Here is a 19,610-nt window from a genome sequence, read left to right as displayed (position 1 = left end):
CCCCAGGACCAAACTCCGCACCATGGGAGACCGGGCGTTCTGCTCGGCCGCTCCCCGTCTGTGGAACAGCCTTCCCGACCATCTAAGGGCACCACAGACGGTGGATGCTTTTAAAAAGGGACTGAAAACTTTCCTTTTTAATAAAGCCTTCTCCTAGCTCTATGCTTTTCCTTAGTTTCTCAGGCTTTTTATGTGATTTTTAATGTTCTTTTAATTATGTTTTTCTTTTAATTATTATTATTTTATTATTTTATTATTTTACCTCTGTAGCACTTTGGGATTTGGTCAAAATGAAAAGTGCAATGCAAATACAATTTATTATTATTATTATTATTATTATTGCTTTTGGCTTTGACAGCAATAGAGGGGAATATTGTCCTTTCTGTTCCCGATCATAATAAATGTTTTTTTTCCCTCTGTGGTTTTGTTCAGAACCACTTAGACCATAACATTTATACAGTCTATATTCCCTCTCAATGTGGGGTAAATGTGTTTTTTTTCTCTGTGGTTTTATTCAGAACCACTTAGACCATAACATTTATACAGTCTATTTCTCCTCTCAATGTGGGGTAAATGTGTTTTTTTCTCTCTGTGGTTAGAGACCATGCAAATACAAACCCATAGCTCACTGTGAGCTTTATCTAAACAACTGTACCCCCTTGTGTGGGCGAAATCAAAACCAATACCCCCTTGTGGGTATTACCCATTGACATATATATATAATGGACCAACAGAGCTCATTGACTTTGACACAGCAAAATGAAGCTCACTTCTGGATATTGTTTGATTTCGTTTGATTGGTTGAATTAATTAATGCTACACGGAAGTACGAGGAGAGGGGGCGGCTGCCGGCGGAGTTTCCGAATTTGCCCTGTCTCGCTTATCGCCGTAATGCATTATGGGTAGTCAGTTACTTTGGCTAATGTTAGCGGCTAACGCTACTTACTTTACATTGCAGTAAAACGGCACTGAATGACCAAATTGATTTAACTTTTAACCATTTCGAGTAACACTGTTTCCATACGGACCCCCAGCATTGGTTAGTTGTTTATAACGTGACTATATTTATAACGTTATAACGTACTCCGGTTTCTGGGCTGAATCGCTGATTCCAATGGTCTGAATAGTCTGAATACATAAGGCTTAAGGCTTTATCTAATGGTATAGATAACGTTAAATGGTCCGCCATGTTATGGACGTTAGATGTATGGTATCTATATAGTTACGTGTGTCTACTAACATTATTAAAATATCATAAAGTAATAATATTTTCTGATAATTTGCTCAACTATTACTTGCTACCTGATGCCTTGCGGCACATTGCTGCCTCTACCGGTCGGAAGTATTACTGTTCTTATTAGCCGATGTTTGTCGTCAATTTTCCTCGAAATGGGGCTATAATTTGGAAAACGGAGCGCGTTAGAGCATGAAAAAGTCTTGAAATTGTTTTTTCAGACCATAAACTCATTTGGAAAGTGTTTATTTAAGACATAGACCGAGAGAGAAGTTGGCTCGTTTCCCATAGAGTTGAATGGATGTTCCCGGGGAGTGCTACACAAACTGCGACCCCCACTGGCCATTTGAAAGAATGCAATTTCCGCATAGGCGTCAAAAATAGGCAGGCTGAATTGGGCACTGGTATTACCATTAAAAAAAACAACAACAACCTATCCCTCTTTTGTGGGCAGGTATGGGTTAAAATAAAACCCAATAAAACATACCTCTACTGTGGGCTGGTATGCTGTGGGTTAAATCAATACAACCAATAACCCACTGTGGATCCACATAACAAATAAACAGCCCCGCTTGTATCCTGCCGGCCGGCTTATCTACACATATGAACGTTTAAGACCCAAAATAAAAAGTTTAATTTGTAATTTTCCTCCCTCTAATGAGCCTCACTGCTCATTGTTTCCCCTCATTCTCTCACTTTTTTCTTTTTTTTTTGAAAGGAAAGATACCTTTTGAAAGCAACTTTTCTTTTTTTTGTAAATGAATGGAAAGAGACCTTTTTTTGTTTGTTTTACAAACGCTTTGAATGTTTGTAATTGTATACCTTCTACTTACGTATAATTTTATACCTCCTTTCGCAAAACTCAGGTCTGGGTATGTGTTTCTTTATCTTTATACTGCAGTTTGGACGCCAAGCATACCTTTCAGCTTGCGTCTTTCTGTTGTCCGTCGACAAACAGGCAGTTTTTTTTCTCTAAACCTTGCTTTAAACGAGTCGGCTCAAGTAAGCTCCCCTTACGCGTGCGTCCCCTCCTGACGCAATGCCTCACCCTCTCGGCAGTGAGTATATCCGTACGGAAATAGTGAGACTTATATATATCTCACTCAAGCGTCCCCTCTGGACCCTCGCACCACCCTCAAAAGACAAAAGATTGCCCAGGCAGTGGCTATATCCGTTACACACACCATCCCCCAGACCTGCAGCTTTTAGCAGTAATTACAATCCTCTATGTTTTAAACCCAATTGTATAACATTATTCAAAATGTTGGCAGCTACTCAATTTGACATAAAATTGATCAATCAACATTGCATTCAGTGTGTATATGCCTCACCAGGTTCTGTAGATCACAGCGCTCGGCTACGTTCCTCCGCATGTCGACCCCTCCTCTCTTAGAACTAAGCGATGTTTGAGGTCCCACTCTGGCAGGAGGTTATCACCAGTCGACATGCCAGAGGTCCGTATTCCACACATGAGATCCAGGGCGAGCCCCCAAAATGTAATAGAAAAATAGCTGAAATGTCTTGTTGATCCATCAATAATGAGATGCCCGTTTAAAATGTATAGGAGGATTTTATTCCACAAGTAAACCTCTGTGCACAGAGTCTCCCCTGACAACGTTTTTGTCAGCAGAGCCACGAGTCAAAGTCTCTTCCCATCATATACTAAAACTATGAGCACCCGCCCCCCACCTTGGAGGCCAGTGATTTTCCACTGTGCTCACAAAAAGTTCCATCTACACTAGTACGTTTCCATTAGGCCAGTAACTTCATCTGACATTCACAAAAGGCACAATAACCTCCGTCTGATCACACAAGACAAAATACATGTTATCTCCCTTCAGGAATGCTCTGCATGATGGAGAGCGTAGTCCACAAAATACATCTTAGAAGAGCCATACATCATAAGCAATCAATCAATAATTTAGTATAACAATTCCACACTTTTTGATAAGAATAAATCTTATATGTATATAAGTATAGGTATATATATGCTATATATGTATAGGTACATATATGTACCTATATGTACATATAATATAGGAAATCGGCCAATTTTATGTATGCACCATATATGGGAAACCTATATGTACATATATGTACCTATATGTAGGGTTTTAAATAAAAAAAAATAGCAGCGCACACGGGATTCGAACCCCGCTCTAGTGCTGAGCTATACATTTTCTTATACTAACCAGAGAGCCGGGCACATTATATACTCTCTCGCACACAAGATAGACCACAATTGTCAGCGATCGGGAAGTTATTTTATGTGATGCGTACGATCGTAACAGACTAAAATGATGTTGTGTGTGTGTGTGCATCTATAGTCTGTAGGCTGTACGGCTTCAGAGGTTAACTTCATTTAACACCAGAGACTCAGGAGGTAGGCCTACACAGAGCCTCGTATAGTCTGTTACAATAACATAGTGTGCCCAGAGCACCTCGTTCCGCACTTGGTGCAGACCGGTGCAGACCGCTTTGGTCTAGTCAGTCACAGCTAGTAAGTACTTGCGCATGCTCGTTGCTGCAGGAACTGAATTCATTATTTTATAGTATTGCGCTAAACTATTAACCATAGTTGTGTCCTGGAAGCTTTTTGCTGGCACCACATAGCCTATAGTCCCATATTTATGATATTTCATGTGACATAAAATGCGTTGAAATGTAGTTTTCGGGTAGATCAGATTTCAACTCTCAGTTACACAATAAAAGACAATAAAATGCCAATTCACACACTATCAATATTGTCTCTATTCCAAACTACAACAAATGTTTTAACAATATGATGAACCAAATTGTGTTTTTTTTACACGTTTACGTTGTAACCGCATTTTAGCCGGTTGAAAAGAGGGTGAAATTAGGTCTTAGACGTTCAAACCCAATATCACCCAGATTTAAAAAATCAACATTGAAAAAACATTTTGTGCTCGCTGGGTATATATGGATTATGACACAGTGTATACAAACAGATTTGTAAATGACCTATATAGGAGGCATATACCTTGTATTGTGTACATATATGGCCTATATGTGGATATAAAGAAGTGAGACCTATATGACCTGTATTATGAACATATAGGGCCTTCATGTGTATATAAAGAAGCTATATAGGAGACATATATGCCCTGTATGTGCACATATAGTACCTATATGTGGATATAAAGAAGCTATAGGAGACCTATATGCCCGGTATATGCACTTATATGCACCTGAATCTGGCCTATATGCAACCTATATGCGGCATAAATGTGGCCTATATGCGCATATATGCATCTAAATCTGGCCTATATGCAACCTATATGCGGCATATATATGGCCTATATGCTCCTATATGCGCATATATGCACCTAAATCTGGCCTATATGCAACCTATATGCGGCATATATATGGCCTATATGCTCCTATATGCGCATATATGCACCTAAATCTGGCCTATATGCAACCTATATGCGGCATATATATGGCCTATATGCTCCTATATGCGCATATATGCACCTAAATCTGGCCTATATGCAACCTATATGCGGCATATATATGGCCTATATGCTCCTATATGCGCATATATGCACCTAAATCTGGCCTATATGCAACCTATATGCGGCATATATATGGCCTATATGCTCATATAGGTGCATATAGGTTGCATATAGGTTGCATATAGTTGCATATATGTTCATATAGATTCTTTCCATGTGGGTCTGCTAGGTGTGGACTGTCATCCACGTGTGTGTTGCCAACACACCTACATGCGACAAACACGCTGACTAGATGGTACCACGGCAGTATGTTCATTCATACTTCAAGACACGGGGGCCATTCAGTTCTCTCCCCAGCACTATAGAAACTTTTAACGTGCCCTCAGACCTTCGCAGGCCCGCCACCGCCTGTTAAAGCCTAGGTTATTATTGATAATAAAATAAAGCCACAGGAACTTACATTTCTCTATCACTTGTATGATTATTTACCCAGGATTTGATAGCATAAGCAAAATGTGTCAGAGGCAAGATGGCCTTTCATTTTAAACACTTACAATAACGCAAAGCATAATATGCGTCAGTGCAATGTAACCCAGGTCACAAATAAGATATAAAAACAGTCTAATCCTTAAATAGAAAGTCACATGTACAATACAATTGAAATGATAAAACAGCAGTACATTATTCTCTCTCATGCCTGTCTGAACCAGGTTACAAAGAGTTAACAAAACCCAGGAAGTGCCTTAGCCAATCAGAAACAACAGCACTGAAGTGCCTTAGCCAATCAGAGCGCCGATCCTAGCACTGTTGACAAGCTAGACATAACGTTAGTCAAACGCTGGGAGACGCAGTGGAGAGAGGACCTGTGCTGCTGAACGGTAAAAATGCAACACAGATAAAACGTAGAAAACACAATCTAAAGTTGTCAAATCAGAATGGTAACAGCCTGTACTTTGTTGTAAGCTTGTAGATGCCTGTGTGAGAAGCCTTGCTCATCGAAACCGACTGAACAAAACAGAGGAAGTCCCGAATTGGTGAGTCACGGAAGAAATAAATAATTAATGCTGCGCCATGAGGGGCAGGCTAAGCTAGCGAGTTTCAAGTCACTAGGCCTGGAGCTAACAACATTAGCATTGAATGATGAACACTACAGTGCAATTAGCTGACTGTTTAGCTCAACTAAAGTCAAGCTGGTTGACAACTCAACTGAGAAGAGTATGAAAACGTTATGTGGAGTGTTTTATTGCTCAATGTTTTAAGCTGCTTTCAAGCTGCTACACTGTTTACTAGTCTAGAAGCAACATGAGTCATGTTTTGTCAAGTATTTTATTCATTGCACTGTGAAAGATGATGCAATTCATTTAGCATTTATTTGTTTCACTGTAAAAAATAATTACAATAATATTAAGCTAAAAAGACACTTTATTTCATTTTGCTCAGGAATTCATTTGCTGTAAAGGTTATTTAAAATGTGTTGAATATACAATTTACATTATAATTTATACATGTTTTGGTGAAGTTAAAAGAATGATTAATTCCTGATCAGAAAAAGGATTGAAAGACATTTGATTGATCGAACAATTCTGGCCATGTCAATGACTGCAGGTCAGGTTTTTTGAGTCGATTCGAAGTTCGATGGCGAGCCAACCCAACCCAGATGAGACCCCTGGATTGATGATTCCTGGATTCCTGGATTGATGATTCCTGGATTCCTGAAGGTCCCTGAGTAGAACCCAGAGCCCAGAACTGCCAACCTTACCCCTCTCCTGCCACGGCGGTAGGACGAACAATCATAATCACACAACGCCAGCCTACTCGTACGCTCAACTTCCCCCTTGCACAGCCCAAATCCCAGACTTTGACTTACCTCTCTTTGACTTGACTTGGAAAGACACTTACCTTCTTCATTCTTCTCCAAACAACCCCGTGCCTATGGAAGGACTGAGCAGTAACCATCACTAGTTCGAGTGAATGGACTGAGTATTCATAGGATCATTTCTGTGCATTTCATTATATTTGATATTGGGGTATTCTTGAACTATTGAACGATTGATTTGAATTGAAAGGTGAAAATATTGAACTGTTACAGTGTTAATATTTATACTTACCTTGGATCCTGGGATTACCTGAAATATTAAAATAGAGATTGATACAGAATTACAGTACTTACCGTATTAGGGTGCACCCGGTCCGAAAATAACCTAGCTGGGAAAAATAGTTGAAAGAACTCAGTGGTTAAAAGCTAAAACAAGAGTGACAAAAGAAAGCTTTGTTAAATAACTGAACTGAGATATTTTTGTTATTCACTGAAAACTGAATTTATGGTTTTTATTTTATTTCATTCCTTTCATTCCTTTAATGTTTTTTTATATAAATACAAGGTACCAGTTCATACAGTTCTAACTCCTTGTCTCGTGTGGTCATTGATGTTGCAAATAGTCACTTTTCTGTCTCCTGTTCGTATCTGGTATCTTCTGATTCTGGTCCAGTATTATTGGTAGTCTTTACTAACTATAACAATTACTGCACTCCCTCCACTACCAGCAGTATTAGGAGGCGTGTGCTACATAAAATTGGCGAGCCAGCAGCCAGGAGACATATATGACTGATTTGCAATATTAAATGAACACCCTGTGACTACAAAAACAAAATGGATATAGCCCAGAAACACGGCATCAAAATTCCAAATGCTTTAATAGTTAGTGGAATAACTGGGGATAATGACAAAGATAAGGAGATTCTGGATTTCCTAAACCAATATGGTACCATTGACAGAGTCATATCGGTAGATGACATTTCCTCTGAGTTTTTCTTAACCCTAATCATAGAGTATAACACGGGAAATGCAGTGGAAAAATTAAACCCGCAACTACCTTACATTCATGTAGCTGAGGTTAGTGGGAATACCTACCAGATACAATCTTTTGCTAGTGTTTACACACAGACAAAAGGGAAAACCTCAACCAAGTTATTTCTTGCTGAACTTGAAGGGCTTGCTAAATTGAGTGGGAGGGATTATGCTGAGGTCCTAAAAGACATGATGTCACAAGTAACTGAGACTATCGCTGATCTTGCACCACCTGCAGAAAAAGAGACACCTGTTGAAGTGCCTGAGTTAGGTGTTGTAGAAACCTCAGTCCATTCTCCCAAAGTTAACCTTCCTCTTAAAGATGCCCTACCCGATGTTGGTAGATCGCCACATGTAGTTCAAAGCAGTGGAATCAGAAACATTCCTGTGATTACTGCACATGATCTCAGCCCACCAGAAGTTCAAAGAGTCGTGGTGGAGCACATCGTGAAAAGGGAAGACGGTGCACTACAGATGCAGTCCTCAATGAGACTCCGTGCATTCTCAGGGAAAGTCCCCAGACCAACTCATGAACCTGACTACGATTCATGGCGATCCAGTGTTGAACTAGTCATGACTGATCCGGCCATATCAGACCTTCAGAGGTCTAGGAGAATACTTGAGAGTCTCTTACCTCCAGCAGCCGATGTGGTCAGACACTTGAGCCCACGTAGTTTGCCAGCTGCTTACCTCCAGTTACTAGATTCTGCTTATGGGACGGTTCAAGATGGTGATGAGCTGTATGCTAAATTCCTAGATACATTCCAAGATGCTGGTGAGAAACCATCTGCATACCTGCAGCGCCTTCAGGTAGCGTTAAACTCAGCTGTGAAAAGAGGCGGTGTGTCAGGTGAAGAAGTTAACAAACATCTTCTCACACAGTTTTGCAGGGGATGTTGGAATAATTCTCTTCTCACTGAACTCCAGCTAAAACAAAAGAAGACAAACCCACCAACATTTGCAGAGCTGCTATTACTGTTGCGCACAGAGGAAGATCGTCATGCAGCCAAAGCCATGCGCATGAGACAGCATCTAGGTAACACAAAGCAGAAAGCATCATCTCAAGTGCAAACTGCATATAGCTGTGAGGAAGAAGAGGGTGCCTGTGCTGCACTTAGCACAACTACCCAAGAACTTAGTAGACAAGTGGCAGAGATCCAAAGTCAACTAGCGACACTGACCGCAAAGCAACAGAGAAAAGGAACCTCCAATTCCAGTGGAGCTTATAACAGCAAGTCACATGAAAAACAGAAATCTGAGAAACGGATGAAAGAATCTGAGCAGGAAATGGTCAGAAATCAGAGCTCTAAGCCAAAACCATGGTACTGCTTCCTATGTGGTGAAGATGGGCACATCAAACCCAACTGCGACAGCGAACCAAACCCAGCTTTGGTCGCAGAGAAAAGAAAGCTGTTGAAAGAAAGGCAAAGGAAGTGGGAACTTGAAAACCCTATAGCTGCAGCTGAACAGTTAAACTAGACACAGTCTCTGTTACGGGGCGAACGGGGGCTGAAGCCGGTCAATCATGTCCCGCTAAAATTAAGCGCAAAAAACGTGTTAACCTTAACCAGTCCTATATGAAGAAACCAGTCTACAAACTGCCCAAAGGGTTAGTAGGGTCCAAATGCACAGCTCTTGTCAAAATAGCTGGTGTAGATTATAGTTGCCTTCTAGATACTGGTTCTCAAGTAACTACAGTTCCAGAGTCGTTCTACAAACAGAACTTATCCGATCAAGACATCAAACCACTTAATAATCTTTTAGAGGTTGAAGGTGCAGCCGGACAATCTGTCCCTTATCTAGGTTACATAGAGATGGCTGTCACATTCCCCAAAGACTTTCTTGAAATTGACATAGAAATACCTACCCTTGCTCTTGTTGTTCCTGACGTACACCCTGATAGCCAGTCACCAGTCTTAATAGGAACAAACACACTTGATGTCCTATATGAAAGGTACTCAGATATTAAGACCCCAAACCATCTACCCAGTCCTTATGGTTACAGGGCAGTACTTAACATACTTGAGCTAAGACAAAAACAGAACAGAGATGGCAGTGTAGGTTTAGTCCAAATGCTAGGGAAGACCCCTGTTGTCATTCCTGCGGGCCACAGTGTTGTTCTTGAGGGATCAGCCAACGTCCATAACCAATCCACAGACAAATGGATTACTGTAGACCATCCCACTGAGTCATCATTGCCTGGTGGCCTTTGTGTACAGAGTTGCCTGATCACACTTTCTGCTAACTCACCGCATAAAGTGCCTGTAGTGATCAACAATGAATCAGAACAGGATGTCACAATCCCACCTAACTGTGTCATCGCTGAGCTCGGAGCTTTCCACAGCATCCTATCACAACACAACGTGATCAATGCAGCTGATTCCGAAGAAACATCAAAGTCAGACTTGAGCTTTAACTTTGGCGATTCTCCAATACCACCGGAGTGGAAAGAGCGTGTCACTACAACGCTGAATGAGATGCCGGAAGTCTTCGCTCATCATGACTTAGATTTCGGATGCACTGACAAGGTGAAGCATCATATAAAACTCCACGATGAGACTCCCTTTAAGCATCGCGCCAGACCCATATATCCTCAAGACATTGAGGCGGTGCGAAAACATCTGCACGAGTTGCTTGATGCAGGCGTGATAAGAGAGTCTGAATCGCCGTATTCCTCCCCCATTGTGGTTGTGAGGAAACGCAATAATGATGTTCGCCTGTGCATCGATTATCGGAAGCTCAATCTACAAACAATAAAGGACGCCTATGCTCTCCCGAACCTGCAAGATACTTTTTCGGCGCTAACAGGATCCAAATGGTTCACTGTGCTCGACCTAAAGTCTGGTTATTATCAGATTGAGGTTGACGAAGCTGACAAAGCCAAGACAGCTTTTGTCACTCCATTAGGATTCTGGGAGTTCAATCGCATGCCGCAGGGCATAACTAATGCGCCTAGCACCTTCCAGAGACTGATGGAAAAATGTGTAGGAGATATGAACTTGAAAGAAGTTCTGGTCTTTTTGGATGACCTCATCATTTTTTCAGAAACTCTGGAGGAGCATGAGAGCAGATTAATGCGAGTCCTCACCCGTCTCAAGGAGTATGGACTCAAGTTATCTCCTGAAAAGTGCAAGTTTTTTCAGACAAGAGTGCGTTATCTTGGGCATGTAGTGTCTGAGAATGGCGTTGAGACAGATTCTGAAAAACTTGAAGCCTTAAAAACCTGGCCAATTCCAAAAAATCTGAAAGAGTTGAAATCATTTCTTGGCTTCTCAGGCTACTATCGCCGCTTTATTAAAGATTATGCAGCCATAGTCAGACCACTTAATGATTTGACCCGTGGATATCCGCCACTCCGCAAAAGTCCTAAAGTCAAGGTGAAGTCAGATCAATATCATGACCCCAGAAAACCCTTTGAAAGTAGATGGACATGTAACTGTCAGAGAGCGTTTGAGACCATCATTGAGAAACTGACCACAGCCCCTGTTCTCGGTTTTGCAGATCCCAAGCTGCCTTATATTCTGCACACGGACGCCAGTACTACTGGCCTCGGGGCAGCATTATACCAAGAGCAGGAGGGAAAGCTTAGGGTCATAGCTTTTGCCAGTCGAGGGCTGTCACGAAGCGAGTCCCGATACCCAGCGCATAAATTAGAGTTTCTCGCCCTCAAGTGGTCTGTGACAGAAAAATTCCATGACTATGTTTATGGGATTGACTTTACTGTTGTTACAGACAGTAACCCCTTAACGTACATACTCACCACTGCGAGATTAGACGCCACAGGTTATAGATGGCTTGCAGCTCTGTCCAACTACTCTTTTAAACTCCAGTATCGGGCAGGCAAGCAAAACCTGGACGCTGATGGCCTCTCCAGACGGCCACATGGAGAACTTCTAAATGACGCCCAGTCTAAGAAAGAGCAAGAGCGCATAGCCCGCTTCACTCAACGTCACTTAGCTGACACAGAAAACCAAGAAATCAACCAGGATGCCATCAAAGCAATCTGTGAAAGTCATCTCGTAGTTGCAAATGACTCCAGCAACTGTGGTATCGCTCTCGTTGAGTCCCTTACAGTCTCCGCGGATGCAATCCCAGAGAGCTATATCGCAGAGGACCAGCACGGCTTACCAGTCATTCCTTCTCTTTCTCACTCTGAGCTTAAAGAGAAACAGAGAGCTGATTCAACTATCAGAGAGGTTATTGCTCAGATGGAACTGGGAGAGAAACCACCTCCAACTGTGCGTAAAGAACTTCCAGAGCTCCCTCTCATGCTCAGGGAATGGAATCGACTGGAGCTACATGACAATGTGCTATACCGAAAAAGACAAGATGGAGACCAGGTTACGTACCAGCTAGTTCTACCTGAAGTACTCAGAGCATCAGTGCTGCAAAGTTTGCACAATGATATGGGCCATATGGGCATTGACAGAACTCTCGATCTTGTCAGAACTAGATTTTACTGGCCGAGACTATCTGCAGATGTAGAGCGTAAAGTTAAAACCTGTGACCGCTGTACACGCAGAAAAAGCCTTCCTGAAAGAGCAGCACCCCTGGTAACCATAAAGACTACAAGACCCTTAGAATTAGTATGCATGGATTTCTTGTCGATCGAGCCCGATAGCAGCAACACGAAAGATATCCTAGTACTGACCGACCACTTCACTAAGTTTGCGATCGCGATTCCCACACCCAATCAGAAAGCGAGAACAGTTGCTAAGTGTTTGTGGGATAACTTTATAGTCTGTTATGGCATACCTGAGCGGTTGCACAGCGACCAAGGGCCTGATTTTGAATCCAGATTGATCAAGGAGCTATGTGAAGTCGCAGGTATTCGCAAAATCAGAACAACTCCGTACCACCCGCGGGGTAACCCTGTCGAAAGATTTAACAGAACTTTGTTAGGCATGTTAGGAACGTTGGAGAACAAACAAAAGTCACATTGGAAAGAGTTTGTAAAACCCTTAGTACATGCCTACAATTGTACACGTAATGAGGTAACAGGGTTCACTCCCTATGAGTTAATGTTCGGGCGTAAACCCAGACTGCCTGTCGACCTAGCTTATGGATTGCCCTTGAAGGGAGATAAGCAAAAATCTCATTCCCAGTACGTACAAGACCTTAGATCTCGGTTAGAAGAGAGCTATAAATTGGTTTTTCGAAACTCCCAGAAAGTAGCCGAAAGAAATAAGACTAGATTTGATAGTAAAGTGACAGCTTCAAGTCTTGAAATTGGAGACAGAGTCTTAGTAAGGAATGTACGACTACGTGGCAAGCACAAACTTGCAGATAAGTGGGAAGCCGATGTCCATATTGTAGTCAAACGTGCTGGAGACCTCCCGGTCTATACTGTTAAGCTAGAAAATAGAGAGGGTCCCACACGTACACTGCATCGTGATCTCCTCCTTCCATGTAGTTTTCTTCCAATGACAGAAGAGGAAGAGCCTCCTCAGCCCAAACCTGTCCGAAGGCCGAGAACACGTCAGACAGCAGGTGTCAGTGAAACTGAGGTTGCTGATTCAAGTGATCTGGAGGATGACGGTGTAGTCCACTGGTTCCATGAATCCCCTTCTCAAAGCACCACTAGATTCACCGCTGTCCACGACCATCCAAACACTCAGATAGAAGGAACTACAAAGACAAATCCTGATTTCCTACTGGAATCTACTTCAGTCCATCAGTCAGTTGATGAAACTCACTCACCTGAAATCCCGGATACTGAGGAACAGGACATGACAAATCCTGCTGATGCAGAAGACCTAGATGAGACAAATACAAAGGGAAAAGACACTCCTGCTGATCACTTACCTCCAGGAAACTCACCTGATGGAGGAAATGTCTCAGCAGAACCTGAAAATGCAAGTCTATCTAAAGCACCTTGTGAACCTGTTGATATCCTGCACACTCCTGGTGAGCCATGTCACACATCTGATGTGCCAGGAGGCGAAGAGGAACGTCCAGGACCAAGCAGTGCATCTGATGAGATGGAAATCAGAGAAAACACAAATGTTAATACAGACACGACCAATGACGTATCAGACAATCAAATTGATAATGACAATCAGGAAGCTGAAAGCTTTCTCAGACGATCACAAAGACACAGAGAGAGGCCCAAGAAATTTCATTATCCTCAGATAGGCAACCCTTTAATTTCTATAGTACAAGCACTTTTTCAAGGTCTAAGTGTAGCCTATACTGATGTTTTAAGTGAGATTAATGGTCCTGACTCAGACTCTGGTCAACCACCCCCTGTAGTGACTACACAGCCTAGTTGTGCATGCAACGGGACGTGCATGGGTTCAAGAGGGGAGGGTGTAACCCAGGTCACAAATAAGATATAAAAACAGTCTAATCCTTAAATAGAAAGTCACATGTACAATACAATTGAAATGATAAAACAGCAGTACATTATTCTCTCTCATGCCTGTCTGAACCAGGTTACAAAGAGTTAACAAAACCCAGGAAGTGCCTTAGCCAATCAGAAACAACAGCACTGAAGTGCCTTAGCCAATCAGAGCGCCGATCCTAGCACTGTTGACAAGCTAGACATAACGTTAGTCAAACGCTGGGAGACGCAGTGGAGAGAGGACCTGTGCTGCTGAACGGTAAAAATGCAACACAGATAAAACGTAGAAAACACAATCTAAAGTTGTCAAATCAGAATGGTAACAGCCTGTACTTTGTTGTAAGCTTGTAGATGCCTGTGTGAGAAGCCTTGCTCATCGAAACCGACTGAACAAAACAGAGGAACTCCCGAATTGGTGAGTCACGGAAGAAATAAATAATTAATGCTGCGCCATGAGGGGCAGGCTAAGCTAGCGAGTTTCAAGTCACTAGGCCTGGAGCTAACAACATTAGCATTGAATGATGAACACTACAGTGCAATTAGCTGACTGTTTAGCTCAACTAAAGTCAAGCTGGTTGACAACTCAACTGAGAAGAGTATGAAAACGTTATGTGGAGTGTTTTATTGCTCAATGTTTTAAGCTGCTTTCAAGCTGCTACACTGTTTACTAGTCTAGAAGCAACATGAGTCATGTTTTGTCAAGTATTTTATTCATTGCACTGTGAAAGATGATGCAATTCATTTAGCATTTATTTGTTGCACTGTAAAAAATAATTACAATAATATTAAGCTAAAAAGACACTTTATTTCATTTTGCTCAGGAATTCATTTGCTGTAAAGGTTATTTAAAATGTGTTGAATATACAATTTACATTATAATTTATACATGTTTTGGTGAAGTTAAAAGAATGATTAATTCCTGATCAGAAAAAGGATTGAAAGACATTTGATTGATCGAACAATTCTGGCCATGTCAATGACTGCAGGTCAGGTTTTTTGAGTCGATTCGAAGTTCGATGGCGAGCCAACCCAACCCAGATGAGACCCCTGGATTGATGATTCCTGGATTCCTGGATTGATGATTCCTGGATTCCTGAAGGTCCCTGAGTAGAACCCAGAGCCCAGAACTGCCAACCTTACCCCTCTCCTGCCACGGCGGTAGGACGAACAATCATAATCACACAACGCCAGCCTACTCGTACGCTCAACTTCCCCCTTGCACAGCCCAAATCCCAGACTTTGACTTACCTCTCTTTGACTTGACTTGGAAAGACACTTACCTTCTTCATTCTTCTCCAAACAACCCCGTGCCTATGGAAGGACTGAGCAGTAACCATCACTAGTTCGAGTGAATGGACTGAGTATTCATAGGATCATTTCTGTGCATTTCATTATATTTGATATTGGGGTATTCTTGAACTATTGAACGATTGATTTGAATTGAAAGGTGAAAATATTGAACTGTTACAGTGTTAATATTTATACTTACCTTGGATCCTGGGATTACCTGAAATATTAAAATAGAGATTGATACAGAATTACAGTACTTACCGTATTAGGGTGCACCCGGTCCGAAAATAACCTAGCTGGGAAAAATAGTTGAAAGAACTCAGTGGTTAAAAGCTAAAACAAGAGTGACAAAAGAAAGCTTTGTTAAATAACTGAACTGAGATATTTTTGTTATTCACTGAAAACTGAATTTATGGTTTTTATTTTATTTCATTCCTTTCATTCCTTTAATGTTTTTTTTATATAAATACAAGGTACCAGTTCATACAGTTCTAACTCCTTGTCTCGTGTGGTCATTGATGTTGCAAATAGTCACTTTTCTGTCTCCTGTTCGTATCTGGTATCTTCTGATTCTGGTCCAGTATTATTGGTAGTCTTTACTAACTATAACAATTACTGCACTCCCTCCACTACCAGCAGTATTAGGAGGCGTGTGCTACAGCAACATTTTCAACTTCACTTTTCTTCTCTCTATAGGGTGCTATCCTGTGTGAGTGGATTTTCTTCATCCACTCATCAGTCTTGTGTCTCAATCTTACCTTTCTCCGCTTGAGTCCTTCGGAGCTCCCTCCGAAGGGCGCAACTCCAGGGCTAGACCCGGTTCCACTGAAGCTGACTCAAGTGTGCTGCCTGCTGCTGGTGGTGAGGCGTGGCCAATTCCAGGTTGAGACCTTTAAGACACATTAAGAGACATTAGCAGAAATTACTTGTCCTCACATGATAAATGAAAGTGTATGTATGTATGTATGTCACTTATGTTCAGGACGACACTGTAAAAAATAAATGTATGTATATTGTGTTGTATTGATCACCCTGATCACCCGGATCATAAACCACTCCCCCCAAACCGGCCATCTTCCACCCGCTCTTAAAACTGCTGTCATCAGACCCCTTCTCAAAAAACCCACCCTAGACCCAGAAGTCCATGCCAACTACAGACCCATCTCAAACCTCCCATTTCTATCTAAGGTGCTAGAAAAAGTGGTAGCTGCACAGCTTCAGGACCACCTACAACACAACAACCTGTATGAGAAGTTCCAGTCTGGTTTCCGATCAGCCCACAGTACTGAAACAGCTCTGGTCCGGGTCACAAATGACTTGTTGATGGCGGCGGACGCTGGCTCTCCATTTCTGTTGGTCCTCTTGGACCTGACAGCAGCATTCGACACTGTTGACCACAACATCCTTCTAAACCGCCTCCACTCGATCGGCCTCTCTGACTCTGTCTTAAACCGGTTTCACTCCTACCTGTCGGGGAGAACAGAGTATGTCTTCCTTGGCGACACACAATCCCGGACACTTCCTGTCATCTGTGGCGTCCCTCAAGGGTCAGTTCTCGGACCGATCCTATTTATCCTCTACATGCTCTCCCTCGGAAATGTCATTACCCAACATGACATATCTTTTCACTGTTACGCTGATGACACTTAGCTATACCTCAAAACTCTCCCAACCCCCTCTGCATCATCATCTTCACTGACCACCTGCCTTGAGGAGATAAGGGCATGGATGAGACAGAACTTCCTGCAACTAAACAGTTCCAAAACCGAGGCTATGTTGGTTGGCACTCCACACCAGGTCCAGTCATCCCCCATAACCCGCATCACCTTTTCCGGCCAGGACATTCCCCTCTCCACATCCGTTACCAACCTGGGTGTTAGGTTTTACCCTCACCTGACCTTTGACACCCACATCAAACAACTCTGCAAAACCTCTTTCTTTCACCTAAAAAACATCTCCAAACTCCGTCCCACACTCAGCCTGCCAGATGCCGAAAAACTTGTCCCTGCCTTTGTCTCCTCAAGGCTGGACTACTGCAATGCGCTCCTAATCGGGATTCCAAGCAAGAGCCTTCAGAGACTACAGTATATTCAAAACAGTGCAGCTAGGATCCTGATAAGAGTCCGCAAATATGACCACATCACTCCCATCCTACACTCACTACACTGGCTCCCTGTCTCCTCCCGGATCATTTACAAAACCTCTCTGCTCACACATCAGTGTATCCATGGACATGCCCCCCAATACCTCAAATAACTGCTCACAACACAAACCTCCTCCCGTAACCTCCGCTCAAAAAACAACCACCTCCTCCATCCCCCCAGGACCAAACTCCGCACCATGGGAGACCGGGCGTTCTGCTCGGCCGCTCCCCGTCTGTGGAACAGCCTTCCCGACCATCTAAGGGCACCACAGACGGTGGATGCTTTTAAAAAGGGACTGAAAACTTTCCTTTTTAATAAAGTCTTCTCCTAGCTCTATGCTTTTCCTTAGTTTCTCAGGCTTTTTATGTGATTTTTAATGTTCTTTTAATTATGTTTTTCTTTTAATTATTATTATTTTATTATTTTATTATTTTACCTCTGTAGCACTTTGGGATTTGGTCAAAATGAAAAGTGCAATGCAAATACAATTTATTATTATTATTATTATTATTATTGCTTTTGGCTTTGACAGCAATAGAGGGGAATATTGTCCTTTCTGTTCCCGATCATAATAAATGTTTTTTTTCCCTCTGTGGTTTTGTTCAGAACCACTTAGACCATAACATTTATACAGTCTATATTCCCTCTCAATGTGGGGTAAATGTGTTTTTTTTCTCTGTGGTTTTATTCAGAACCACTTAGACCATAACATTTATACAGTCTATATTCCCTCTCAATGTGGGGTAAATGTGTTTTTTTCTCTCTGTGGTTAGAGACCATGCAAATACAAACCCATAGCTCACTGTGAGCTTTATCTAAACAACTGTACCCCCTTGTGTGGGCGAAATCAAAACCAATACCCCCTTGTGGGTATTACCCATTGACATATATATAATGGACCAACGGAGCTCATTGACTTTGACACAGCAAAATTAAGCTCACTTCCGGATATTGTTTGATTTCGTTTGATTGGTTGAATTAATTAATGCTACATGGAAGTACGAGGAGGGGGGGCGGCTGCCGTCGGAGTTTCCGAATTTGCCCTGTCTCGCTTATCGCCGTAATGCATTATGGGTAGTCAGTTACTTTGGCTAATGTTAGCGGCTAACGCTACTTACTTTACATTGCAGTAAAACGGCACTGAATGACCAAATTGATTTAACTTTTAACCATTTCGAGTAACACTGTTTCCATATGGACCCCCAGCATTGGTTAGTTGTTTATAACGTGACTATATTTATAACGTTATAACGTACTCCGGTTTCTGGGCTGAATCGCTGATTCCAATGGTCTGAATAGTCTGAATACAGAGAAGGCTTAAGGCTTTATCTAATGGTATAGATAACGTTAAATGGTCCGCCATGTTATGGACGTTAGATGTATGGTATCTATATAGTTACGTGTGTCTACTAACATTATTAAAATATCATAAAGTAATAATATTTTCTGATAATTTGCTCAACTATTACTTGCTACCTGATGCCTTGCGGCACATTGCTGCCTCTACCGGTCGGAAGTATTACTGTTCTTATTAGCCGATGTTTGTCGTCAATTTTCCTCGAAATGGGGCTATAATTTGGAAAACGGAGCGCGTTAGAGCATGAAAAAGTCTTGAAATTGTTTTTTCAGACCATAAACTCATTTGGAAAGTGTTTATTTAAGACATAGACCGAGAGAGAAGTTGGCTCGTTTCCCATAGAGTTGAATGGATGTTCCCGGGGAGTGCTACACAAACTGCGACCCCCATTGGCCATTTGAAAGAATGCAATTTCCGCATAGGCGTCAAAAATAGGCAGGCTGAATTGGGCACTGGTATTACCATTAAAAAAACAACAACAACCTATCCCTCTTTTGTGGGCAGGTATGGGTTAAAATAAAACCCAATAAAACATACCTCTACTGTGGGCTGGTATGCTGTGGGTTAAATCAATACAACCAATAACCCACTGTGGATCCACATAACAAATAAACAGCCCCGCTTGTATCCTGCCGGCCGGCTTATCTACACATATGAACGTTTAAGACCCAAAATAAAAAGTTTAATTTGTAATTTTCCTCCCTCTAATGAGCCTCACTGCTCATTGTTTCCCCTCATTCTCTCACTTTTTACTTTTTTTTTTTGAAAGGAAAGATACCTTTTGAAAGCAACTTTTCTTTTTTTTGTAAATGAATGGAAAGAGACCTTTTTTTGTTTGTTTTACAAACGCTTTGAATGTTTGTAATTGTATACCTTCTACCTACGTATAATTTTATACCTCCTTTCGCAAAACTCAGG

The 19,610-nt window shown here is 41.9% G+C and overlaps 1 protein-coding gene across 2 annotated transcripts in view; it reads right to left on the bottom strand.

The window, feature by feature from the left end:
• The window catches only part of LOC310777056 (serine/threonine-protein kinase/endoribonuclease IRE1-like), a 55,471-nt gene that overhangs the window by 9,453 nt on the left and 26,408 nt on the right, over window positions 1–19,610 (bottom strand). For both annotated transcript variants that reach the window (XM_083637310.1, XM_083637311.1), the window contains one exon: window positions 15,950–16,081. In XM_083637310.1, the coding sequence (XP_083493436.1) occupies window positions 15,950–16,081 (132 nt within the window). The remainder of the gene's footprint in view (window positions 1–15,949; window positions 16,082–19,610) is intronic.

This window comes from Poromitra crassiceps, assembly GCF_964638095.1.
Source record: "Poromitra crassiceps genome assembly, chromosome: 5".
NCBI lineage: Eukaryota > Metazoa > Chordata > Actinopteri > Beryciformes > Melamphaidae > Poromitra > Poromitra crassiceps.
The sequence above is the reverse complement of the archived record's forward strand: the minus strand, read 5'-3'. Positions and strand labels throughout refer to the sequence as shown.